Source organism: Melopsittacus undulatus, chromosome 10 (genome assembly GCF_012275295.1).
Source record: "Melopsittacus undulatus isolate bMelUnd1 chromosome 10, bMelUnd1.mat.Z, whole genome shotgun sequence".
Taxonomy (NCBI): domain Eukaryota; kingdom Metazoa; phylum Chordata; class Aves; order Psittaciformes; family Psittaculidae; genus Melopsittacus; species Melopsittacus undulatus.
The window spans coordinates 34310491-34335335 of NC_047536.1; the positions used below are offsets into that span (position 1 = coordinate 34310491).

The 24845-nt window shown below is 63.7% G+C and overlaps 3 protein-coding genes across 4 annotated transcripts; all 3 read left to right on the forward strand.

Moving 5' to 3' along the window:
* The first annotated feature begins 15 nt into the window (after positions 1-15).
* HM13 (histocompatibility minor 13) lies at positions 16-10821 on the forward strand. 2 transcript variants are annotated; one of them, XM_034067162.1, is made up of 12 exons: positions 16-209; positions 994-1092; positions 2081-2163; positions 2928-3016; positions 3652-3737; positions 3834-3959; positions 5630-5687; positions 6205-6288; positions 6568-6604; positions 7459-7561; positions 8051-8136; positions 9909-10207. In XM_034067162.1, the coding sequence occupies exons 1-12, from the start codon at positions 48-50 to the stop codon at positions 10057-10059; spliced, it is 1164 nt and encodes a 387-aa protein (XP_033923053.1). In that variant the 5' UTR covers positions 16-47; the 3' UTR covers positions 10060-10207. The 2 variants fall into 2 exon arrangements, with proteins under 2 accessions (XP_033923053.1, XP_033923052.1); XM_034067161.1 differs by lacking the exon at positions 9909-10207 and adding an exon at positions 10577-10821 and having other exon boundaries at positions 18-209.
* Positions 10822-15792: 4971 nt separating this feature from the next.
* On the forward strand, positions 15793-16550 carry ID1 (inhibitor of DNA binding 1). Its single transcript, XM_034067062.1, has one exon. The coding sequence runs from the start codon at positions 15828-15830 to the stop codon at positions 16542-16544; it is 717 nt and encodes a 238-aa protein (XP_033922953.1). The 5' UTR covers positions 15793-15827; the 3' UTR covers positions 16545-16550.
* A 2841-nt stretch (positions 16551-19391) lies between these two features.
* LOC101869241 (bactericidal permeability-increasing protein-like) lies at positions 19392-23451 on the forward strand. Its single transcript, XM_034066580.1, has 15 exons — positions 19392-19614; positions 19756-19870; positions 19962-20090; positions 20376-20531; positions 20615-20678; positions 20778-20838; positions 20953-21044; positions 21264-21458; positions 21554-21613; positions 21860-22027; positions 22360-22427; positions 22615-22657; positions 22812-22875; positions 22957-23033; positions 23127-23451. The coding sequence occupies exons 1-15, from the start codon at positions 19392-19394 to the stop codon at positions 23166-23168; spliced, it is 1557 nt and encodes a 518-aa protein (XP_033922471.1). The 3' UTR covers positions 23169-23451.
* The last annotated feature ends 1394 nt before the right edge of the window (positions 23452-24845 follow it).

Below are 24845 nucleotides of genomic sequence, written 5' to 3' on the forward strand. Positions count from 1 at the left end.
GCAGTTCCGGCCGGTACGAGGACGTGTCCGTCCGGAAGCGCAGCGCCATGGAGGAGGCCGCGGCGCACAACGGCAGCGCCGGGGCCGGCCCGGCCCGGCCGCCCGCTACCCCCGGGGGCATGGCGCTGGCCTACGGCAGCCTGGTCCTCATGGCGCTGCTGCCCATCTTCTTCGGGGCGCTGCGCTCCGTCAGCTGCGCCAGGAGCAAGGTACCGGGGGCACCCCCGACCCCCCCCCCGCCGGTACCGGTGGGTCCGTGGGGGGCTCCGGGGCTTATCCAGCCCCGTCCTCGCTGCTCCGCTCCCACCCGCACCGGGTGCCCCTGAGGATGCTGCGGTGGGGATGGGGGGGCTGTGGCTCTGCTCCCCCCCTCCGCAGTACCGGGGCTGGTACCGGGAGGGCTGTGGTTTTGCCCCCCCCCCTCCGCAGTACCGGGGCCGGTCCCGGTGGTGCTGCCCCGCACCTGCCCGCAGCAACGGCGGTGCTCCCGCAGTGCTGCTCCGTGCAGCCCTCGCTGCCGCCGGTAACGGCCGGGAGCTGAGTTCCACCAGTGATGCTCGGGAGGGGGCTGCTGTGCCAGGTCCGGTTTAGTGCGGGTCCGGTTTAGTGCGGGTCCTGTTTAGTGCGGGTCCGTAAGGGCTCCTGGGCACAAGGAGCATCCCTGGAGCAGGGGAGGGTAAGGGGGTGGTTGGATGGAAGCGTGCTCAGTGATGGGCAGATGGGAGCAGTGAAGAGCCCAGCAGCCCTCTGGGCAGGGGAAGGAGCAGCACCAGCACAGGGGTTGTATTTGCCCCTCTCCAAGAGGAAATGAGCAGTAAATGGTGCAGCCCCTGCAAGGCTGAGTGTGGGGTTTGCTTTTCACTGCCTGTGTCACAGCCCCACCACTGGGAAGGATCCCGGAGCCCCCCCAATCCCTGCTCCCATTCACCTCCTGCTTGGGTGTGAAGCCAGAGCAGGGGCTGAGCCTCTCCTGTCCTCTCCTTCCCTCCCCAGAACTCCTCGGAGATGCCGGAGACCATCACCAGCCGTGATGCTGCTCGCTTCCCCATCGTGGCCAGCTGCACCCTCCTGGGGCTCTACCTCTTCTTTAAAGTAAGTGATAACTTGGGGGGCAAGGAGCCCCCAGAGTGGGGCTGGCTCCAGTTTGGGCACAGAGGATGTGTGAGGCTGCCTGGCTGGAGCTGGGGTCACTGGGTGCAAGGCCTCTGGGTCTCACCCCAATTGTCCCAGCTCGGGGGGGAACTGGAGCCTGTCTGTGCACACATTGGCTCTGGGGAGCAGCTGAGGGGTGAGGGCTCCCCCGAGCTCTGCCTGTCCCTTGGGGCTGACTCAGACCACAGGGTGCTGGGGACACCACTGAGGGTGCTGAGGCGCTGGCACAGGGTGCCCAGAGAAGCTGTGGCTGCCCCATCCCTGGCAGTGCTCAAGGCCAGGTTGGACACAGGGGCTTGGAGCAGCTGCTCCAGTGGAAGGGGTTGGAGCTGGAGGAGCTTTAAGTTCCCTTCAACCCAACCCATTCCATGGTTCTATGAAATGCTGCCTTTTCCATGTTCTGCTTCCCGAGCTGTCCTGTTGCACTCCAGCTTCCAGCCCCGCTGTCCTGGGCTGCCTGCGGGGTGCTGGGATGCTCCTGCCTGGCTTTTAGGACAGATTTAGGGTGCAAGGTTGGGAATGCTGCAGTTACCACAAGCACCGACTGCTGCTTGCTCCTGGCTGGGAGGAGATGCCAGGCAGAGGAGTGCTGGATGTGCAGCAGGGAGGATGAGCTCCCCTCTTCCTGCCCCAGCTCTGCAGGGGACACATGGGGGAAGCTCTGTCCTCCTTTCCATCACACAGGAGTTATTTTCTGACCCAAGCAGCACAACACTCGCAGGCTCAGTGCTTGTTCTGTGAGCACACGGCTATTTCCAACCCTATTTCCAACCCATCTCCCATCAGCAGTGCAGCAATTTGGGTTATTCCAGCTATTCTTCTCCTCTCCCTGGAGCACTGGCACAGCAGCTGCCAATAGGAAACAGTGAAGTGCTGTATGTGGGGAGGACACTGCGGTTACTGACCCCTCTCTGCATCTGTCTTGCAGATATTCTCTCAAGAGTACATCAACCTTCTGCTTTCCATGTATTTCTTCGTGCTGGGGATCCTCGCCCTGTCCCACACCATCAGGTACAGCAGAGGGGAGGCTGTGTATGAGACAGGGGTGTCTGAGGCTGCCCCATTGCCTTGCAGCTCTTGGGCTGGTGTCCCTTGGTGGTGTGACCCCTTCCTTGTGGGGGAACCAAAGTCTTAGGGGTCCCAGTACCTTGCACAGCATCACTGGGAGAGCTCATGGAGGTGTAGGTGGCCACATCATGGGACAGGGCCAGCTCATCCTGAGGAGCTGTGGCTTGGCACAGTCCTTGCTGCCCTGTACAGGGGTTGGTCCCTGGTACTGGTGTTACTGGGATGGCTGGAGCAGCAGCTGGAGCTCACAGTAATGTCCCCAGCCTCTCACCCCAGTGCTTGGCAGGAGGTGTTGAAAGCTCCGGCTGTTACAGTAACTGAAACAGTCAAACTGGTTTCCTGTTTCCTGAGCTCCAGGGTGTTGGGGACCCACTGCTGTGCCTCTGCTGGTGCTGGCAATGGCTTTACCTGTGCTCCTGGTCCCACACAAGAGCCATGTGGTGGTGGCCCAGCCAGTTCCGAGTATCCAGGGGGCTTGTGGTGGGTCTTCCTCCTGTATCTCTCACCCTTTGGGGACTGTCACATAAGGACAGGTCAGACCTGTGGGGAGGACACGGTCCCATGCTTGCAGCTCGGTGCCTGAAGCTGGGGCTGCTGCTGGTCCCTGATGTGGCACATCCCGGTGTTCCCAGTGTTGGGCAGGGTGTGGGCTGACATCCGTGCGGGGTGTCCTGTCCGACTGCCCTTCTCTACCCCTCTCATTTCAGCCCCATGATGAACAGATTCTTCCCTGCAAATTTCCCCAACAAACAGTACCAGCTCCTCTTCACCGAGGGCTCCGGGGAGAGCAAGGAGGGTACGTTGGGGCCTGCATGTTTTCTGCCTTTCCTCTTCTGGTTTCACTCCCTCAGTGTTTTGACCTTCAGCCCCTTCAGACAACCCTAAGGCTTTCCTCTTGCTCCCCACTCTGTAGCCAGAGTGAGCCTGTGTGGCCCTGCAGAGCTGGGGCTGCCCTGTGCTCTCCCTCTGCGCTGCCTCTCGCCGGCAGCAGGATCCCATAAGGACATCCCAGAGGGTGTAGGGATGGAGCTGTGGCTGCTGTAAATGCACTGCCTTTACTTAAGCTCCTTAGCACAGTTCTGACTGCCTTAACTGAGGATCAGATCTGATCTGATGATTGAGATCTTTGCACTTTGAAAAGCATCCTCCCCAGTCCCTTTACTGGCAAGGGAACTCTCCCAGTGCTGCCACCAGGAGTTAACTGGTGCAGGAAGATGGAGATTTGCCTCTCCCTGCCTCAGGCAGTGCCCGAGTCCAGTTTCCTTGTTGACAGAAGGGTCAGGGATGCTGTCCATGTGGCAGAGTCTGCCTGAAGGAGCAGGTCAGGGCTTGCCAGGGCCGGGTGCTCATGGCTGCAGCCATGGCCATGGTCTGTGTGGCTGCAGCTCCGAGGGGAGCTGCTCAGCATCCACCTCCTCTGTTCTCTTGCAGAAATAGTGAATTACGAGTTTGACACCAAGGATCTCGTGTGCTTGGCCCTGAGCAGTGTTGTGGGGGTCTGGTACCTGCTGAGGAAGGTAAGTGAGCTGCAGGCAGCTGGATCAGACCCGGACCCTTTACATGCAAGTCAGTGCGTGCAGTGGGACCCAAGTCTCCTTTCCTGTCGTTGCCAGCATTGGATTGCCAACAACCTCTTCGGGCTGGCGTTCTCCCTCAATGGTGTGGAGCTGCTGCACCTGAACAACGTCAGCACAGGCTGCATCCTGCTCGGGGGCCTCTTCATCTATGACGTCTTTTGGGTAAAGAGGAGCGGTCCATGGGGTGGGCGCTGGTGCAGCCGGTGATGGGGACCATGTGCTGTGCCCCTCTGGAGGCTGCACACACGTCTGTAGCCAGGATTCCCCCTTTCTGAGCCCAGCGAGGTGTGATGATGGAGTCAAACGGGTGCTGTGCGGCTCAGTGAATGTGTTTGCTCTTCATCTCTGGCCTAAGGAGCCCAGGGCTGGCAGGGATCCTCCCAGGGCTGTTGTGCAGTACTGGGGTGTGTGGCACATCCAGTTCTGGTGAGCAGTGTTCCCCACTGAGGTCCTCCCAACAGCTGTGGGGTGGGCTGGAGGACAAGGCTGCTGTGGGGTTCACTGATCCTGCCTGTATGGTTGTGCCTCAGCTGTCATCGGCCACCTTCATCAGCATCCTCTGTTCCCATGCACAGAGGATCAGACACTGGAATGTCTCCAGTCTGTTCCCCTCACCAGTGCCCTGCCCTGACAGCCTCATTTGGGGGATTTCCTTCTCTCTCTGCAATGGACCTGAGTGCGTATTGCTCCTTGCAATGTCCATACTCCCCAGTCCTTCCTGCTGCCTCCACCTCCTGAATTACTGCATTTCCCAATGCCAGAGAACCTTGTATACCTTGAGGTCTGTCCAGCAGCTCTGCAGCTGCCTGAATAATGCTTCCCTCTGAGCCTGGCTGCTGTGTGTTGCTGTGTACTTGGCTGGAGCTGCCCCTGTGGCACAGAGTGAGCTCTGTGGTTCGTTGGCCTCTGCCACTTCCTGCACTGCTCTCAGCTGGGGAGGATTCAGCTGGTGCCTCGTGCCCTGCTTGGGGTGCCAGTGTCTTCCTGGTGCTTCAGAGACAGCCACACTGGGCCCCTCACTGCTGCCAGAGCCTCACAGAAGGGCTGGCCTGAAGTGCAGCCCCTCATAGTGCCCCTGTGCAGGGACCAGTTGCTTGGTCTAAGCATGGGTGTAATCACAGTGAGACCCAAGGAGGGTTTCAGGGAGGAAGGAGAACTCCTCAGTGCATCGATGATGTTGCTGCTCCCTTCATAGTCTTGGGGTGGATTTGCATGTGATGCTTTTCCCTGGTCCCAGTGTGCAGTCCTGTCAGCCCATGGCAATGCCCAGAGCTTGCGGCACCTCATGGGTGTTAATCTGATGTCCAACACCTGCTTTAAGGTTTCTGTTCAGTCAGTATCTCTAGGATCTTACTCACCCAGTGCTCCCCAGCACCTGCTTTGTGTCCTGCTTCTGCTATGGCCAAACCTGAAGGCTTGGGGATGAAAAGGAGCAGGAATAAGGGTGTTTGACTGGGGTGTTGGCATCACCCCAAACGATGCCAGGGTTTAAAGCTGATAGTGCAGAGCAAATAAATGACCTCAGAGAAAACACACCTGAGCTGGCAACTGCTCTGGTCCCTGCTGGGGCTCACGGGCAGCAGCCTGCAGCCGGCTGGGACCTGCAGGGAGCCTCTTGCCCATGCTCACCTCCTCCAGCACAGTCCTGAGCCCTCTCCCCTGGGCTGTGGGTTCACTTCAGGGCTCCTCTGACTGCACTTAGGTTGGTTGTGCCCCTCCTTGGCTATTCCCTGCCATTGAGGCTGCTCCGGGCCCTGAGGTGAGGCTGTAGCTGAGCATGTGCCTGTTCCTGTGTCACTGTGGTCACCACGGCCTCCTCTGCTTGTCCCTAGGTCTTCGGTACCAACGTGATGGTGACAGTTGCCAAATCATTCGAGGCCCCCATAAAACGTGAGTAGATGCTCCCTGTGTGCTGGAGAGGGGGAATGTGCTCCTGGAGGAGGCTCGGAGGTGGGATGGGTGCAGGAGGGTTTCCTGCTTGTGTCCCCTTAGGCTGCTGTGTGGTGCCAGGGTCTCTGGAGAGGGCTGGTTCTGTTACCCTGGGCTGGTGGGTTACGTCTATCCCCATAGTGGGCAGTGTCAGCAGCTTATAGAGCAAATGATGCACAAAGCCCTACAGACGCCTCTAATGCAGCAGGAAGGTGAATTTGTGCTGTTGTGGAGCTGTAGTTTGGGTCCTTGGAGCTGGGGTTGGAACCTGCTCATGGGCTGCCTGGAAACCCCTTGGGTTTTCATCCTGGTGCCTGGAATTGTCCCGGGATAGGGGAACAAGGGGAGCTGCAGGTGGGGAGGGGGCTGAGGGCAGGGGCAGGGCTCTGCTCTGGTCCCTTTGTGTCAGGCTCAGCAGTGCTGGGGTCTCTCAGCACAGCCGCTGTGCCCTCACTGTGCCTCTCTCTGCTCCCTGTAGTGGTTTTCCCTCAGGACCTGCTGGAGAAGGGGCTGGAAGCCGACAACTTTGCCATGCTGGGGCTGGGAGACATTGTCATTCCAGGTAAGGACAGAAGAGGGGGAGCATGACCGGGATCCCCGCTCTGAACGGGCTACGTGGGTGCCTCGCTTTGCCTTTGGCCATGCAGAGCCCTGCGGATCCCCTGCGGGGTTTGGGGTCTCCATGGGCAATTGGGGGGGCTCCATGGGCTGGGGGCGGTGTGGGATGAGGGGGTCTCGTCCCGGTCCTGGGGCTGCGCTGCTGCCTTGTGCCGCCAGAGGGCGCTGTGAGGCCGGGCACGGGCCGCAGGCTCCAGCCTCTCACCGACCCCTTCTCCCGCAGGGATCTTCATCGCCCTCCTCCTGCGGTTCGACATCAGGTGAGGTCTGGACACGATGCGGTTTGCTGCGGGTTGGAGCTGCTCTGGGGCAGCAGGAGGGGAAGGGAAGGTGGGAGCAGAGCTGTGGGTTCCCCTCCAGGGCTCGGTGACAGCACAGTGGCCATTGCAGTGCAGGAGGGTGCGAGGGAAGCTCTTGGAGGAGTAGATACGAGTGGGGCTGATGGGCAAGCCCCGGGCTGTGGGGTGGTTGGATTTACAGCTGGTGCTGTGGGCAGTGCAGCCCCCAGAGCCTCCCCAGCTCCCTGGCACCGAGGGCAGGGCAGTGATGGTGTGGGACAGCGCTGGGGGTGCCCAGCAGTGCTGGCTGCCTCTGGGCTGCCCTTGGAGGGGGAAGCTGCCCCCATAGCAGGACACAGCTCTTGGCAGCTGCCCCACACCAAAAGTCTCCATCTTGGTGCCACCGTGGGGCTGCAGCCCCACTGCTGTGGCACAGCCCCTCTGCTCTGTGCCAGCTTTCCCAGGTGCTTCCACCCACATCCTGCCTGCACCTGCTGGGACTCCCAGTTCCCATAGCCTGCCCTGCAGTGAACCAGCATGAGCTGAGAGTGGGGGTGCCAGGGACAGGCCACGCACCCCCCAGGAAGCTGGGACCCTCACCCATGTCCCAGCACTGATTCCTGCCACAGTAGCCATTCAGCAGCAGGAGTTTGTGCCTCCTGCTCCTCCCCAGCCCCTCATCTGGGTGTCACCTCCTCCATTCCCATGGGATTGGGGGTATGAGCGGGGCTCCCACACCCCAGCACACTGGGAGATGCTCAGAAGCACTGGGCCCAATCCGTTTTGGCCACTGGCATCCCAGACCCAAGGTCACTGAGCTCTGCTCTCTCCTGCAGCTTGAAGAAGAACACACACACGTATTTCTACACCAGCTTTGTGGCCTACATCTTCGGGCTGGGCCTGACCATATTCATCATGCACATCTTCAAGCACGCCCAGGTGAGCTCTGCTGTGAGATGCACGTCCCAGGTGGGACACTCCATGAGGTTCCTGCATAGGGGAAAGCAGATTCATTCCTTCTCCCACGTTGCTTTTCCAGTGTCTGCCTCTACCTTCCCTGCCCAAATCTGTGCCTGGCTGGAGCAGAGCCCTCTTTAGGACAAGGACTTTGGCTTTGCCCTGTTGTTTAGTGGCTCTGTGGAGCCAAGCTGCCCATGAAGTCCCATTCTCTGTCCCTCAGAGGGGCCCTGGGAGCCCATACTTTATGGATGCTCTCTCTGGTCTCTGCAGGTGTCCTCAGTGTGTTCAGGGGACCTCATGGTGAGGATCTTGTGCTGCTGCAGCTGTAACTTGGCTCTGGAAGCCGCTTCCTGGGGCATTAACCCTCTGTGCAGTGCAGTGTCAGACACCATGAGTGCAGAGGGGCAGGGATCAGCTCCCTTTAAACTGATCCGTGCCTAGTTTAACAGATGCTTTCCTTCCCCACAGCCTGCTCTGCTGTACCTGGTCCCTGCCTGCATCGGCTTCCCTCTGCTCGTGGCTTTGGCAAAGGGAGAAGTAACCGAACTGTTCAGGTGAGCAGGAGGCAGGTGCAGGGTGTGCAGATGTGCCCGGGCACAGCTGGAGGGACGGGTTCCTCCGGGTGGAGGCAGCGGGTCCCTGCCTGTACCGGGCGATGCAGGCAGCATCGGGTGGTGCTTTCCGCCCCGGTGACAAAGCCTCCCCGTGTGCCGGCAGGCAGGGGAGGGTGGGACACGCACCTGGAGCTCGGTCATTGTGTCCCAGGGCCTCTGGGTGGGGAGCACGGAGCTGCAGGAGCAGCCAGGGCTGGTTCCAGCACATCCCAGCCTCCCTCCTGGGTGAAGCATCCGTGTTTGCAGCAGTCTCCCTGCCCCCAGGTGCAGAGAAGGGAGCTGTGCTGTGCTGGTGTGCTGCTCTCAGCCTGCCATGCCCCAGCTGTCAGTGGGCAGCTCAGGTCTCCTGCCTGCACTGAGCTGCACAGTGTGGCCTGAACTGCCTGGGAGCTGTTCTCTACTCCCAGCTGCTTGTGCTCAAGCTGTGCGGGTGTTTGGAGCAGAGCAGGGAAGGGAACATCCATCCCCAAGCAGGGATGGGCACTCTCCATGTGCCCCTGCCCAGAGGGAAAGCAGGAGGTGAATGGAGCACAGCAGGAGGTGAATGGGGTGCAGCAGGAGGTGAATGGGGTGCAGCAGGAGGTGAATGGGGCGCAGCAGGAGCTGTCTGCCCTCCCCTGCTCCTGCTCCTGCTCCTTCCCCTCCCCTGGGAGACGCAGGGGAGCGTGTTCCCATCACTGTCAGGGCTCCCAGCCCTGCCGCACCTGCCTGCCCTTTGATGTTGGCTCTGAGATCGCTGCTGCAGGCGCTGAGTGTCCTGGGATCGTCCTTCCTGTGCACCTGGGATCCTGCTGCTGCTCTCGGGGCCGTGACTCAGAGCTGACAGCAGCAGTGCCTCCCGTGCCAGGAAACAGGGGAGGGATGAGCTGTGAGCCCAGCCTGGCACTGGGGAGCACCGGGGCTCAGAGCCACACTGAGCATTGGCACAAGTGGCTGTTTGCTGAGTGCTGGCAGGGCAGGAGGCTGAGGGGCTGCAACCCCAATGGGCCTGGGTCCAGCTCCCCTTGGAGGCCTTCCAGTGGCAGAGGGGTGGGAAGGGATTGGTCTCTGCCTGCAGGGCTCCCAGTGCAGGAATGCCCTCAGGTGGATCTCCCCTGGTGTGCTCTGCTCCCATCCTGTGCTGATGCCAGCATGGAGCTGGCACTTCCCTGTGTCCCCAGCACCCAGCCAGCTGCCTGCATGTGGTGTCTTGCAGCAGCCGTCAGCTGCCCTGGGGGAGGGCAGTGAGAGTGATGTGGGAGCAAATACAGGCAGCGCTGCGGGCAGGATCTGTGCTGCAGGGTGCTGATGGAGCAGAGGTGGGTGACGGTGGGATCAGTGCTGTGGCTCCCAGCCCTGCTGAGCCTCCCTAGGCAGGCAGTAACCTTCACTCTGTCCTGTCAGCTGTCAGCAGTGAGGAGTCTGTCCTTGAGCAGGGTCTGCTGCATTGCTCTGCTGCCTGTGCAGCCCCTGGGCTGCTCTGCTGCTGCCTTTCCCATCCTCAGGCTTGCTCTCCTATGGGCTCTGACTGTCTGGCTCTGTCCATACCAGCAGGAGCTGCCTTCTCTTGGGTCTCAGCCCCTGCTGTGCCTTACCCTGGGGTCTGCAGGCAAGGCCAGTGCAGGCAGGATGCTGTGTTTGCAGTGGTCTCACTCCAGAACTCTTCTGCTTGTTCTCTCTCCCCTCTCTGTCCTCATCCTCTCCCTTCCCCTCCTGCTTCCTCTCTCCCGCAGCTATGAATCCTCTGCTGAAATCTTGCCGCACACACCACGACTCACCCACTTCCCCACCGTGTCTGGCTCTCCGGCCAGCCTGGCTGATTCCATGCAGCAGAAACTGTCCTGTCCCCGCCGACGCCGGCAGCAAAGCCCCAGTGCCATGTAGCCGTGGCAGGCGGTGCCCTTTGTCTGTCGCTCTGGCCAGGTAGGGGCTGGTTCCTACAGTGAAGGGGGAGATCTGACATCCCTGCCCCTGTTGTGCTTCCTGCTGGCAGGCAGCGCTACAGGGTTTCCTTTGCCAAGGCCCCGGAGCCAGTGCTGGGGCAGGGGGGTTGCAGGCAGAGGAGTGAGGCTGTGGTGGGGTCTCAGCCCCTTTGGTCTTGCTGAGGCTCCCCCCATTAACCAGCCCCTCTGGCACTGGCTGGAGGGGTGTGTGATGCTGTCCAGGTTATCTAATGGTGTGCTCTGTGGTGGGCACAGAGCTGGTTCAGTGTGGGGATGTCCTCCCCATCCCTGGAGGTCTCTATGGGGACCATGCTGGGGCTCTGCCCCATCAGGCTTCCTGCACTGGGGGGCAATGGCTGGAGCCCTGCATGGCCCAACCACTGCATCAGGGCAGGGATCTGTGTCCCCAGGGCAGGTCCAGCCCCACTCACTGCTCCTCTTGTCCCTCTCCCCCCCAGCTACGAGGAGAGCTCTACCCCCACGGAGGGGCCGGGGGCCAACAAGGACGAGACGACAGCAGCCTCCAAGAAGGAGCAGTGATGCTGCCCAGGGGCCGTGCCCCCCCCGCTGGGCCGGGGCCCCCCCAGCCCCTCCACCAGTGACAGACGATGAAACAATTGTGCAAAGAAGCCTCGTGTTGTGTGTATGGGAGCAGCCATCGGGGGGGGGATCGATGTGCGCTGCCAACCCCCCCCCGGGGCTGCACCTGCCCCCGATCCCCCCCCCAACAAACGGGGGGGGGGGGGGGGGGGGGCACAAACCACAGCCTGGTTTTTAAATTTTGTATTGTGTTTGCTTTCTCTCCTATTAAACTGTGTCCGAGGAAGGACAGAGGCACCGGCGCTGCTGTGCACTCAGGATGCTCTGGATGGTACCCATGGCCAGCACCGGGATGTGCCTCCCGGCTCACCCACTGCCTTGTGCTCACTGTGGGGCTGTTGTCTGCCTGTTCCCCAGTGTCCGTCCCATTCCCCCTTCCAGTGCTTGGACTTCCCCCAGCCTGGTGTCCCCCTCTGCAATACCGGATTTAGGGCTGCGGATGCTGACCCCTGGGTGGGTTTGAGCTGGGGACAGTGCAGGCAGTGACAGCTCCAGCACCCGCTCCAGCTCCCACCATGGCTGATGTCCTGCATCCCAAGGGTGTCTTCCCTGCTCACCCTGCGGCCGGCACACAGAGGGAGGATCCCGCATCCCTCTGGCCATGCCCACTGCCAGAACAAACAGGCAGCATTGCTGCCTTGGCAGCCCCTCCACAAAAGCCGTATTGAACCATTCCCCGCGTCGGCTGCGAGCACTAAAAGTGGCGCCTCGTGTTCTGCCATGTAATGACCCTTCGCAGGCTGCTGCAGATGTTTTCTATGACTTACAGCTCCGTTTCCAGCAGCCCCGGCCGCAGAAACAAGAGGGGCCACTTTAATTCCAATTAAATACCTCCAGCTAAGCAAACAGAGTGCAGCGGGGCCTGGGCACGGGCGGCAGCCAGGCCCGGCCCACGGAGTCACTGAGTCTAGACTCCAGATGTGGTTCCTCCAGTGCTCCGTGGATACCGGGGCCTCAATCACTGCCACGGTGTGATGGTCTCCAATGGGGTCCTGTCCAGCACTGGGTACCGGCTGTCACTGAGGTCTCGTATCCATCCCTGTGCAGCCACTGGAGTCCCCTGTGTGGGCAGGAGCGGGATGAGGGTTGCTTATGGAATCATGGAATGGTTTGGGATGGAAGGGACCTTAAAGCTCCTCCAGCTCCAATGGGCAGGGACCCCTTCCACTGGAGCAGCTGCTCCAAGCCCCTGTGTCCAACCTGGCCTTGAGCACTGCCAGGGATGGGGCAGCCACAGCTGCTCTGGGCACCCTGTGCCAGCGCCTCAGCACCCTCACAGGGAACAGCTTCTGCCTTATCTCCAACCTGGACTTCCCCTATTTCAGTTTGAACCCATCACCCCTTGTCCTATTGCTACAGTCCCTGATGCAGAGCCCCTCTCCAGCATCCTTGCAGCCCCCTTCAGACACTGGAACCTGCTCTGAGGTCTCCACGCAGCTTCTCTTCTCCAGGCTCAACAGCCCCAGAGTTCTCAGCCTTGCTCCAGCCCCTGCTCATCCTTGCGGCCTCCTCTGGACTTGCTTCCACAACTCCATGTCCTTCCATTAGGACACGGTACCCGCAGCACCAGCACCGCGCTCCCCACTCCACTGCACAGCTCCAGGCAGCCGGTGCCAGCCCATACGTGCGGTGGGAGCGCAGCAGAGAGCCAGGAGCATCCCCAGGGCTGCAGGGAGCGGAAGGCTGGAGGGGAGCTCGGGGTCACCCTCACCCTGCCCGGCCCCATAGCCGGGAATGGTGGGAGGAAGGAAGCGCGCTGGGCCCTGCGAGGAGCCGCTGGCGTCGGCCTGGCCCCACTGCCCGCTGCACCTGGGCTCATGGCACTGCTGCATCCCAGCGGCTCCACCGTGTCTGGGAGGCTGCTGGGACTCCTTCCTCCTGCCATGGGCCACCTTCCTCTCACCGCAGGGTCCCTCCGGTGCGGAGGGTGCGGAAGTACAAAGGTGCCGGCTCCGGTGGGAAACCTGCATCCAGGGAGTGGAGCCAGCGCATCCTGCTGCCGGCAGTGGGGGGTTTGGGGTGATCCCACCATGGCCTCTGGGGCAGGGGAGCCCCTGGACATCCTCCTCGCATGCCAAGCTCCTGCCAAGGATTGCATTGGGGTGGGATGAGATTGCTCCTGGGCATCTTCCTCTAATGGCTAGGTCCTGCCAGGGATTGCATTGGGATCATAATGAGATGGGATGAGCGTGCAGGGAGCACCCTGGATGCAAATGCCAGGGAGTGGGATGGCAGTTTCACAGCTGGGAGTGCTGGTGCCTGGGGCAGGGGAGGACAAGGGGGATGCTTGTCCCCAGAGCCCTGTAGACCCCCCCCATGACACAGCTGGAGCACATGTGGGATGGGAGCGGGTGCTGCAGCCCCTGTGTCTCCTCGCACAGGGCTGGGGATGCCCGGCCCTGGTGGGGGTCCCGGGGTCCTGCCGGTGGCGCCCGGCCGGCGGCTGCGATGGGGAGAGGAAACAGCCGGGAGCAGGCGCAGCCCCGGCCGGCGAGGAGGGGCAGGAAGCTGGAATAAATCCCAGGAAGGGCCGCCTGGCTCCAGCTGGTCTGGGCTGCAGCGGATGGAGCTGGGAACGGGAAGGGAGAAGACGGGAGGGGAACGCTCAGGGGCTTTCTCAGGCCTCAGCCCTGCTCCAGCTGTGCCGGCGGCTCCGGCTCACATCTGCCGCCCTGCTCAGCACCATCCTGCGGGATCAGGGGCTGGAGGCTCCGCAGAGCCCCAGGGCAGGGGGTGTGTATCCCAGGGTGTGTGTGTGTGTCTCTCCAGTGGGAAGAGAGGACCTGGATGGAGCCAGCACAGGAGCAGCCCCCGTTTGGGGATCCCATTCATTGGGGGGCCCCCATCCTTAACCATGGTGTCCCCATGCACAGGGCCGCGGTGCTGCAGGCGCTGGGCTGCCGGCTGTCCCCTGTCCCCATCCCCACCGTGGCACATTCATCCCCGGCGGCCCCTGCCCGGCCTGGCGTGGCCGTGCCCTGTGTGGTCCCTGCGGGGCGGGGGGCGGCCGGGGGGCTTTGATGTGCTCCTGCTGCCGGGCAACCCCAGCTCGGCTCGAAGCAGCCGCCCCCCGGCTGCACACAGCTCAGCCGGCACCATATGGCCGGGGCCGCTGTTACCGCAGCGCCAGCCCCGTTCCCAGAATTGACATGGAAATGAAGCGATCCGTCCTGCTGGACACCGCCGGCTGCGCTGGCCGGGACCGGCCGCCAGATGTGGCCAGGGCAGCATCCTGCGGCCACAGCAGCATCCCCGACCCCAGCATCCCATCGGAGGGATGGAGTGAGGGTGTCGCACAGCGGGTACCCCGGGTGGCTCTGCCCGTACCGAGCTCACATCGGCCCCGTGTTCCGTGGCCAGCGGGGCCGGGCCCGGTGCGCTGCCCGTCGGGGTGGCCGCTGCTGGGGCCGCATTGTTGGTGCGGCTCTGAAAGGCATTCCTGTGCACAATGTGCTCGGCCTCCCTGCCGCGGCCCGGCCACCGCTGTCAGATGGGGGCTAATTAGGCAGCTTTGAGAGCCGCGGTGGGAACCGGGCAGCACCGGCCCCTCCGCCAAGCACTGAATGGAGGGGGTGACCCCAGCGCTGTGCCCACCCTGGGAACCACCAGCACTGCGGGAGGAGGGACAGCCCCAGCATTGCTGCCCCACAACCAGAGGAGGAAGAAGAGGGGAGGCCTTCGGCTCCCTGAAGCCGGTCTGAGCATGGCCAGCACGGGAGGGTGGCCCACAGACCACAAGGAAGGATGCTGTGTGCCCCTGCACCCACACTGGGGTTGGTTCCCGTGATGCATTCTCCAGCCAAGAAGGGCACAAGGTGCCCGTGGCCAAGCCACTATGAGGGTGCCATCACCTCCGTGCCGCTGCCGTGGTGCAGCCCACCCTGACAGCCCTGCCTTGCCGCAGGGCCAGGGTTCATTGGAGCTGCACTGTTGGGTGCCCTGGCCCTGCACCAGCTTTGCTCATGGCAGAGCCCAACAATGCAGCAGTGCAGTCTTGGGGGTACATATGGGGCAGTGGGGGCTGCTTCAGCACCCGCATGGTGCATGTGAGCTACATGAGAGCGCATCGGTGAGCACACGAGTGTATCTGTGTATGTGTGTATCTGAGTGTGTGCACGTGTGTGTGCCTGCACCCGTGCCACGCTGCCACTTATGGACATGTCTGTGCATGTGTGTGAGTGTGTCTATACATCGGGGGGGTGTGCAGGTGTGATGGACATGTCTCCATGTGTGCACACGTGTGTCCCTGTGCACACCCGCACACACCCCTGGCTCCAGAGGCCCAGCTCTATCTGCTCCTCCTGCTCCGTTCCTCGCTGTTCCGGTGGTATCGGGATCCCGCTCAGGGTCCCCCCCGGAGCTCCCTGTCCCGGTGGGCGCTGCCTGCACCGCCCCGCAGGTGCGGGATACCGAGCAATGCCCGCCGGGATCGGGAGCCCTGGAGGGCAGGGACCGGCTTCACACGGTCCCCGGAGGGACCCCCTCCCGGTACCTCCCCGAGCTGCACCCCGCCCCCCCCCAGGTGCAGTCGGGGCAGGCCCGTGGGACCGAACCGGGTCCGGGGGGTCCGGGGCTCCCCGGTGCCCCCGCGGGGGTCCCGCTGCCCCCCCCCTCCCGTCCCGCCCCCGTCGCCATGGGCACCGCCCGCGAGGCGCCGCGCTGACAGCGCGCGGGGTTTTATGAATGGGTGACGTCACGGCCCTGGCGTCTCACGGTCTGGGCCGTCGGGGGGGCTGGGGGGGGGCCGGGGATGGGGTGGGGGGGAGGGGGCGAGGGGCGAGCGGGGCTATGGGAGCCGGACCCCGGGGGGGGATCGCGGGGGGATCGCCCACGGCGGCGGCGGAGGAGCGGTGGGACCGGCGGCACCCACCGGAGCCCCCACCCCGGGGTCCCCCCGCGGCCGCTGCCCCTTTAAGGCGCTGCCCTTCGGCAGAGCATGAATGGAATGGGCGGGGCCTCCCCTCCCCTAGCGGCGCTGCCATTGGCTCCGCCGCTTCCCCGTGGCCCCGCCCCTCGCCCGGCCGCACGCTATAATTGGCGCTGCGGGGCTCGGGCTCCGCTGTCCGCCCGCAGGGTCCCTCCGCCCGTCGGTTCCCGGTGCTCCGCACTATGAAGGTCGCTGCCGCTGCCCCCTCGCCGCTGCCCGCAGGTGCTGGTGCCGCATTGAAGGCAGTGCGGCCGGGGGAGGCCGCCCGGTGCGGGCCGGGCCCGGGGGTGTCCCCGGGAGCGGCGGAGCAGGCGGCGGCCGCGCTGCTCTACGACATGAAGGGCTGCTACTCACGGCTGCGGGCGCTGGTCCCGACCCTGCCGCGGCACCGGAGGGTGTCCAAGGTGGAGCTGCTGCAGCACGTTATAGACTACATCTGGGACCTGCAGCTGGCGCTGCAGCTGGGCCCCCCCCGCCCCGCAGCCGCCGGGGAGTCCCCCGAGGTGAGTGCGGACCCCCCGGTACCGGCACCCGTTCCCCGAGCCCCTTGCGCTTTATCAGCCCCGGGGGTGCCTCTTCCTCCTGCCCCTTCCATCCCGGGACGTCCCCGCCGGCTCTCACCGCCCTCTTCGCCCTCCTCTCCCGCAGGCTCCGTGCGTCCCCGCTGCCGACCGGATCCTCTGCCGCTGACACCGTTCCGGACCCGCCGCGGACATCCCGGGACCGTGGCCGCCTGCATCCCGGGTCCCCCCGGGGGATCCCCCCGCAGCCCGGGCCGGGGGTGCTGCCCGATGTATCCTTCTCAGATTGCTGAGAGCATTCCCCGTATTGTATATTACAATGATGCTGGAGAATATTGTTCTACAATAGCTGGAGTTTTGTTATTAAACAAGCCCTGATGACCACTCACGTTTCTGCTTCTTCCCCCCCAGTCCCTGGGCTTTGGAGACAGCCCCCGGGGAGCATGAAACTGGGGGATCCTGTCGGGACCAGTGTGGGCTGGTGGATGCTGGAGTCCCCCGTGGACTGGTGCCAGTCCCCCCAGTGCTGCTGCTGTGGGACCTGTCTCAGCACTGTCCCCCCAGGCAGCTACCCCGTGTGTGCTCCATGTTCTGCTCCCCCCTCGCTCCCAGGCTCAAACACGGGTTGCTGGGGTCGGTGAACCCTGGATTCTGCAGTAGGAAGCTGCAGCAGCTCTGGGATGTGTTTCTCCTGTGTGGGCACCTTGATGGGATGATGCCAGGGAAGGGGATGGTGCTGGGAGCTGGGTGAAGGGCTCGGTGCCCACCTGGAGACTGTGGGGTCCCAGTATCTGCATGAGAGTGAGTGTGCAGCACGGGCCTGTCCTTGCACCAAGTTCCAGCAGGGACCTGCAGTGCCCCTGGGGCTGTGCTGGGGTGTAAGGCTGTGGGTGATGCTCCCATTGCACTGCCCCAAGGGAAAGTGGGTGCAGGTGCCAGGGTACAGCCCCTGCGGTTCTGGTTTGGTTTTGGGGCCGGACGAGCTCCGGGACAAGGAAGTTGCATCAGGGGTTGCACAACCCCGAGGGCAGCAGCTCTGACCTGAGCTCTGTGACTCACAAACACCTCGGGGCTGAGCTGCCTCCTGCCGCAGCTGGGAACGGACCTTCCTGAGGGGCATGGGGGGCTCCTGCTGCCAGAGCTGCCTCAGTGGGACCCTTCCTGCCCCCCGGGTCCTGCAGCCGGGGCTCGGGGCTGGCAGGGGCTGCACATCCCGGCTGCAGGGGTTACACATCCCGGCTGCAGGGGTGTGTGTGGCTCTCCATGGTCACCTGTGTGTGTTCCCATGTCCATGGCATGCTCACAGCTCCGTGTGTGTGTGTGTTTGCCCTCTCGGGCTCCCCAGCCCAGCAGGTACCTGGCAGGGGGTGCACAGGGGGAGGTGATTTGGGCAGCTGGGGCCCTGCTTGTCCTGGTTGTGACACAGTGGTTGTGGGACATGGAGCGCTGTGGGCTCCAGGCTGCTGTGGATGATGTCCCTTCCATCACTCCCCCTGTGATGCTGCCACCACTTCCCTCCATCACCCCCCCGGTTCCCCTCTATCATCCATCCCACTGCTGTCCCTTCCTTCACCCCCCGGTTCCCCTCTATCATCCATCCCACTGCTGTCCCTTCCTCACTCCCCAGCTCCCATCCATGGCGGCTCCGGAGCTCCGTGGGTCCCTCTCCCGGTGCCCGTTCGCACTGCACACCCCGGCCGGGACCGCCCCCCAGGAGGGCCCCGGTGAGGGGCGAACGGGACCTGGGGGCTCTGCTCGTGGGGGTCTTGGGGCTCTTCCCCCCCCCGGAGCCGTCCTTGCCCCGTTCAGTGCTGGTAAATGTGGAGGCTCCGGCTGCAGCCGTGGGGAGTTGGGCTCTTGGGCCCCACATCCAGCCCCTGACCCCTGCCCAAGCCCCGTGTGCCCCATGGCCGAACCCCGTGTGCCCCATGGCCGAACCTCGGCCATCACCCGCTCAGGGCATGGGGTGCAGCGTTGCCAAAGGACTGGCACCGCCGGGACAGGCTCGGAGCAGGGCTCAGCAGCTGCCACGTGCCGGGATCCCGGATTTGGCCACACCAGGATGCCCCGGAGGGCCCAGCCCTGCGGCCACCTGCACCCCAACCGCTCCCCGGTTGTTTTTGTGGGGCCTGATTCATCCCGGAAGGGATTAGGGGCCGGGGAGCTGGTGACGTCCTGGTCCAACCAGCCCGGCCACCCTGCTATGGACATGGGTGTCAGAGCTGGTCAGTGCCACGTACGGCCCCGGGGACATGGCAGAGCTGCGAGCAGCGGTGGGACCTGTGGCTCCCATGGAATGGGGCACTGCGGCCACTGCCCATGGTGAGTCTTGGTGCACGGGGGGGGGTATTTGGGGATGGAGGGGCTGTAGTGGGCATGGGGCTGGTGGCTGCGGTCAGCGCTGGCCTTTGGGATGCTGCTGGTGGCCGTGGCTGTCGCTGCAGCCATGGTTGGTGGTACTGGGGGTCCCAGGCGAGCGGGAGCAGCTGTTGAGGGGTCCATAAAGGAGCAGTGCCCAGCGCTGAGGTTGGCCATGGGCCCTGTGTCCCCTCATGGTGTGGGGTGGAGCCCTGGCCCCATGGAGGGACCCCTGGATGCCTCGGTAACCACAGGCCATGGCCTGGGGCTCACCCCTGGGATGGTCCCTCCAGCAGTGGCACAAGCAGCTCCTCCTGCGGCTTTGGGAGGGGATTGCCCAGCTCTGCTCCTGCTCTGCCTGCCCCAGTGTTCCCAGTGCACCGCAGCCGCCCTGACCCCACTGACCATCGGGTGCCCCAGTGCAGGGTCCCCAGAGCCATTCCCACTGCTCCCCAGTGCGAGTGGGTTGAGCCCTGCCCCACCAGTGCAGCTCCCTCTGTCCTGGGACCAACTCTCTCCATCCCCCTACTCCTCCATCACCTCCAGTCCCGGCACAGCCAAAGCCCCTCAGGACCATGGCCCAGGCAGGTCTCTGTGCCCCTATGGAGCTGTGGGTCCCTATGGGGAGCCCTGGCTGGTGGCACGGGGCTGGCATCACAACTGTGGGACCCTGCCTGTCCCTTGCTCCCACGGGTGGGAAACAACGGGGAAACGGCTTCCCCTTTGAGTCACGCATTGGGCAAGGCTGGGCTTTCAGTGCCCGAGCGCTGCGGTGGCCCCACATATGTGCAGGATCTGATGTAAGCCTGGCCCCATATAAGCCCCAGTTGGTGCTCGGCAATGGGGTCTCTGCCCAGCTGAGTGTCCATGGCCGCATCCTCTGCTCCAGCCTCCAGCTCCCAGCACCGCTCCCAGGGCTCTATGGGGCCCATGGGGCTCTGCCTCCTGCTCCTGCTGAGCACCTGCGCACCCATCACTGGCACCAACCCTGGCACCAACCATGGCACCAACCCTGGCACCAACCCCAGCACCAACCCCGGCACCACCCCTGGCATCACAGCCCGGCTGACCCGGAGGGCACTGGAATTCGGTAGGTGTCTGCCCCCCATCTGTGGGTACAGCCCCTCCAACACCATCCTTGGTGTTGCTGTCCTGGCCCTGCTTGTGCCCTTCCCAGCATCCTGGGTACCCCAAACCCCTTCCCGGGTGTCACATCCCTGCTCTGCCCCAGGCCGGCGCTTTGGGATGGAGCTGCTCCAGTCACTGCTGCAGAAGGAGCATGAGCTGAACCTGGAGGGCTCCTACCGCATCCCAGTCCTGGGGACGCTGACCTACACTGTACCCCGGTAAGAGCTGCGCACGGGGTCCCTGTCCCATCCGTGTCCCCATCCCGGCTGTGTCCGGATGCAGCCGCAGGATTGATCCATCCTTGTGCAGGATCCACATCCAGGAGCTGCAGCTGAATGACTCCAGTGTGGACTTTGCTGAGGACGTGGGGCTGAGGCTGAGGGTGCAGGGTGCCCGCATCCGGCTCAGCGCCGAGTGGGGAGCGCGCCTGGGGGCTGTGTGAGTCCTGCATGGGGATGGGGATGGGGATGGGCATGGGGATGGGGATGGGGATGGGATGGGGATGGGCATGGGGATGGGGATGGGATGGGGATGGGCATGGGGATGGGGATGGGATGGGGACGGGGATGGGGACGAGGACGGGGATGGGGATGGGGATGGGATGGGGACGGGGATGGGGATGGGGATGGGATGGGGATGGGGATGGGGATGCAGATGGGCATGGGGATGGGGATGGGCACTGGGGGGGCACTGCTGTGCCCATGCTCACCCCTCCCTCCCCAGCCAGGACAGTGGCTCCCTGGAGCTCCACGTGCAGGACATGGCCATGGTGGCAGTGCTGGGGCTGAGTGCGGACGGTGATGGTCGCCCTGCACTGTGGAGCGCTGGCTGTGATGCCCACAGCACAGACCTGCACCTGCGGTTCCACCGTGGGCACAGGTAACACAGGACCCCAATGGACCCCCCATCCGCAGTGGGGTGGGGATGGGCTGCGGTAATGAGGGCCCTGCTCTGCCCCACAGTTGGCTCTACAACCTCCTGGCACCTCCGCTCCGGGGGACCCTGCAGCAGGAGCTGAACAAGCAGGTGGGTGCTCGGCCCCTGTGTCCCCATCCCATGGCAGGCACAGGGAGTGGTGTGGGGACCCCCATCCATGGCCTCACCACTGCCCTGCTCTGCCTCCAGATCTGCATCAAGCTCCGTGAAGGTGTCTTCAAGCTGGAGGATGCCCTGAAGCGAATGAGAGGTGTGTGAAGGAGCCCGGGGGGCAGGCAGGGGGTATGGGGGGGCTGGTGCCTGCAGGGTCTGTGTGACCCCAGGGTAGCACCGAGTCCCCAAAACCTCCCCCATGTCCCTGCAGTGTCCACCCAGGTGGATGCCTTTGTTGCCATCGACCATTCCCTGCTGGGGCCACCGCACATCACAGCAGAGCACGGGGACATCCCCATCAAGGTAACATCACCCCTGGGCTGAGAGAGGGGGAGCAGGGCTGAGCTTTGCATCCATCCCTGTATCCCCCCCTCCATCCCCTCCATCCATCCCTCCATCCACCCCTGTATCCATCCCTCCATCCATCCCTCGATCTCCTCCATCCACCCTCCATCCACCCCTGCATCCACTCTTCCATCCCCTCCATCCATCCCTCCATCCCTCACCTCTCTCTCTTCACAGGGGGAGTTCTTCAGGGTGCACAAGTACCAGCAGAGAACCTCTTTGGCACTGCCCATGTCGCTGCCGGAGCCGCTGCCGGTGCCAGAGCCACACCAGCCCATGCTGCTCGTGGCTGTCACCGACTTCGTCACCAACTCTGCTGCCTTCGCCTACTTCACAGCTGGGGTCCTGCGCAGGAACATCTCCAGTGCCATGGTAGGGACGGGTCTGGCAGAGCTGCCCCACAGAGGGGTCCTCGGGGGGTCCCTGCACCTCCTGCCCCAGCACCATGACCCTCTGCTGCTTTCCAGCTCCTGCGGAGGTTCCCACTCCAGCTGAAGACCAAGAGCTTCGGGATCTTCACCCCACAGGTGGCTGCGGGTGGGATGGGACATGGGGAGACGGGGACAGGGGTGGGATGTGGGGCAGGATGGGATGGAGGCAGGATGGGATGGAGGCAGGACAGGGGTTGGATGCAGGCAGGATGGGATGCAGGCAGGATGGGATGGAGGCAGGACAGGGACAGGATGTGCAGGGCAGGGGGTGGTGTGGACCCGCCGGGAGCCCCGGTTGGTGCCGGTGGTGCCGGTGCCAGCCCAGCCCTGCTCCCCCCTCAGCTGCAGGAGCGTTTCCCAGACCAGCCCATGGAGCTGCAGGTCTGGGCTCGCCAGCAGCCGCTGTTCTCCTGCCGCCCCGATGCTGTGCACGGGACCCTCTTCGGCTCTGCTGAGGCCTTTGTGCTGCTCCCCAATGGCACCCGTGTCCCTGTGTTCCTGCTGGACATCGTGAGTGCCTGGTGCTGGGTGGTGGAGGAGATGGGGCAATGCTGGGTGATGCTGGTGATGCTGGATAGTGCTAGGGTAATGCTGGGTGATGCTGGGTGATACAGGCTGATGTTTGGTGATGCAGAGTGATGTTGGGTGATGCTGGGTGATGTTGGGTGATGCAGTGATGTTGGGTGATGCTGGGTGATGCAGGGTGATGTTTGGTGATGCAGGGTGATGTTTGGTGATGCAGGGTGATGTTTGGTGATGCAGGGTGATGTTGGGTGATGCAGGGTGATGTTGGGTGATGCAGGCTTGCACTGCTCTGAGCTTTCCTACACCTCCTGCTGCAGGATGCCAATGTGACAGGGAAGCCAATCATCACCGGGAACAGGCTCGGGGCCACCATGAGCCTGAAGGGGTGAGTGCCCAATGCTGGCTCCGGCCTCCCCATGGATATACCCGGGAGCTACCCACATTCCCCACCTGTGGCTGTTTTCCTCCCTGGGTCCTGTATCACCCATCCCTGCTGCCCTGGCGCTGGTACCGGCTGGGTCCTCAGCTGGACCCATCCCCATCCCTGGCTCTCACCTGCTCTCATCCTCCAGGCTCAGAGTGGCGCAGGTGACATCACACGTGGGTCCGGTGGAGGTGAGTGTCTGCGCTGGGGACAGGGACAGGACAGGGGAGCCTCGTCCTCAGCATCCCCTGGCAGCAGGGTCGGGGTCCTGGGGGTGCTGTGGGCCCTGGGGGTGCTGTGGGTGCTGTGGGCCCCGGGCTGGGCTCAGGGCTGTCTGTCCCACAGGTGCAGAGGCTGGAGACGCTGCTCAGCTTGGGGCTGAGGCTCTTCGGGGTGCCCAGAGCCAACAGTGAGTGCTGTCCCTGTGCTGTCCCCATTGTCCCCCTGCAGCTGCCCCATGGCTGCCCCTCACGCTCTGCTCTCCCCACAGAGTGGCTCCAAGCCCGTGTCCCCCTGCCCACCCCGCACGGCCTCCGCCTGCTCAACCCGCGGCTCTCGCTGCAGGAGGTGGGTGCTGCTCCCGTCCCCCCCCCCCCCCCCCCCCCCCCCCCAGTGCCCCCCAAACCCCCCTTGTCCCCATCTCACCCCCGTTTCCCACAGGGTTTCATGCTCCTCACCACGGACCTGCAGCAGGAGCCGTGAGACCGGATACCTGTGTCCCCATCACCGCCACCATCCGAGGTCCTCTGCCCCCATCACCGGCACTGGGACCCCGCATGGACCCGAGCCCTCTGCTCCCCCATCCGCAGCGCTGCGGCCGCTTCCCCGCTGTGACCACGAGGTGGCGCCCGTGTCCCGGCGGTACCCGGGATGCTGGAGCCGCAGGGGGATGCTGGGGGGTCCCCTGCTCTTGGGGAGGTGATGCTGGGGTTGGGGTCAGCATAGAACCGTGGGATGGGTTGGGTTGAAGGGACCTTAAAGCTCCTCCAGCTCCAACCCCAACCCCTGCCACTGGAGCAGCTGCTCCAAGCCCCTGTGTCCAACCTGGCCTTGAGCACTGCCAGGGATGGGGCAGCCACAGCTTCTCTGGGCACCCTGTGCCAGCGCCTCAGCACCCTCACAGGGAACAGCTTCTGCCTCAGAGCTCAGCTCAGTCTCCCCTCGGGCAGGTTCAAGCCATTCCCCTTGGCCTGTCCCTACATCCCTTGTCCCAAGCCCCTCTCCAGGTTTCTTGACAGCTCTCCCCTCTTCCCGCAGCAGCTCTTGCCCTCCTCACCCCAGCAGCGCTCTGGATGCTCTCCCTGCCACCATCAATGAGCACAGCCCCTTCATGAGGCCATAGAACGAGCATTTGGGCCTGGCCTTGGTGCAAAGCAGGGGCTGAGCAGGGCTTAGGCCAACCAACAGCACCCCCTCCCTGGGGCACCCCATCCCTCCCCTGTCCCCCTCCATCCCCAAGCCCACAGAGACCACAGCACCAGCAGCAGCTCCAATGACAAGAGTTTATTTGTGGACCCACCTCCACCTGCAAACCGAAGCGTTCCATGGGCAAATGCTGCTCCCTGCACGCTCCGTGCAGGATCTGGAGCGAGCAGATCCTGCACTGGGAGCACGAGCCCGTGCTTGGGGGGCAGGCAGGACCCCCCCACCTCCACCCCCTTGGCCTCTGCAGGGAGCACGGCCCCACACATAAATAGGGACAGACGAGATAACAAAAATAGCATTAAAGAGTATTCACAAATGGGTTAAAACCTACGGGGTCTGTACAGCAGAGCGGGGGCCATGGGGGGTGCTGAAGCTAAGCTCAGCTCCGAAGCTGCCGCACGCACCCGACACAGCCACGCCAGGGACAGGGGCTGCCTGCGCTATGGGGAGCAGGGACACACGGACCAGGTCAGTGCTGACCCTCACTGCCCCCAAGGATGGGCCATGGGGGGGCTGCTCCCAGGGCTCTGCTTCCCCTCCTGCATCCTACCCCTTGTCCCTCTGGGCCCCTGTGCCAGGGCAGGGGCTGGTTCAAGGGCTCTGCCCCTCTCCTGCCTCCCTCCTCTGCTGCAGTTTACATTGAGAGGGAGGAGGAGGGAGAGGATCCCTTCAATGGGGCCCAGGCTCCAGCTCCATCCTCACTGAGCTCAGCTCCCAGCAGCTGGGGCCTGGGGAGAAAGGGGCTGATGTGAGTGAGGGCAGAGCTCACTGCCTCCATCCGGCCTCTGCCTCCTCCTCCAGCACCGGGATGAGCTCTGCCCGCAGGAGGCAGGGACAGGACCGGGATGCAGGGAAGCTCCATCACAGCTGCCAGGACCTGAGCGTGGCTGAGCCGGAGCCTGGAGCCTGGCTCTGGCTGTGGCACCACCGTCAGTGACACATCTACACACACAC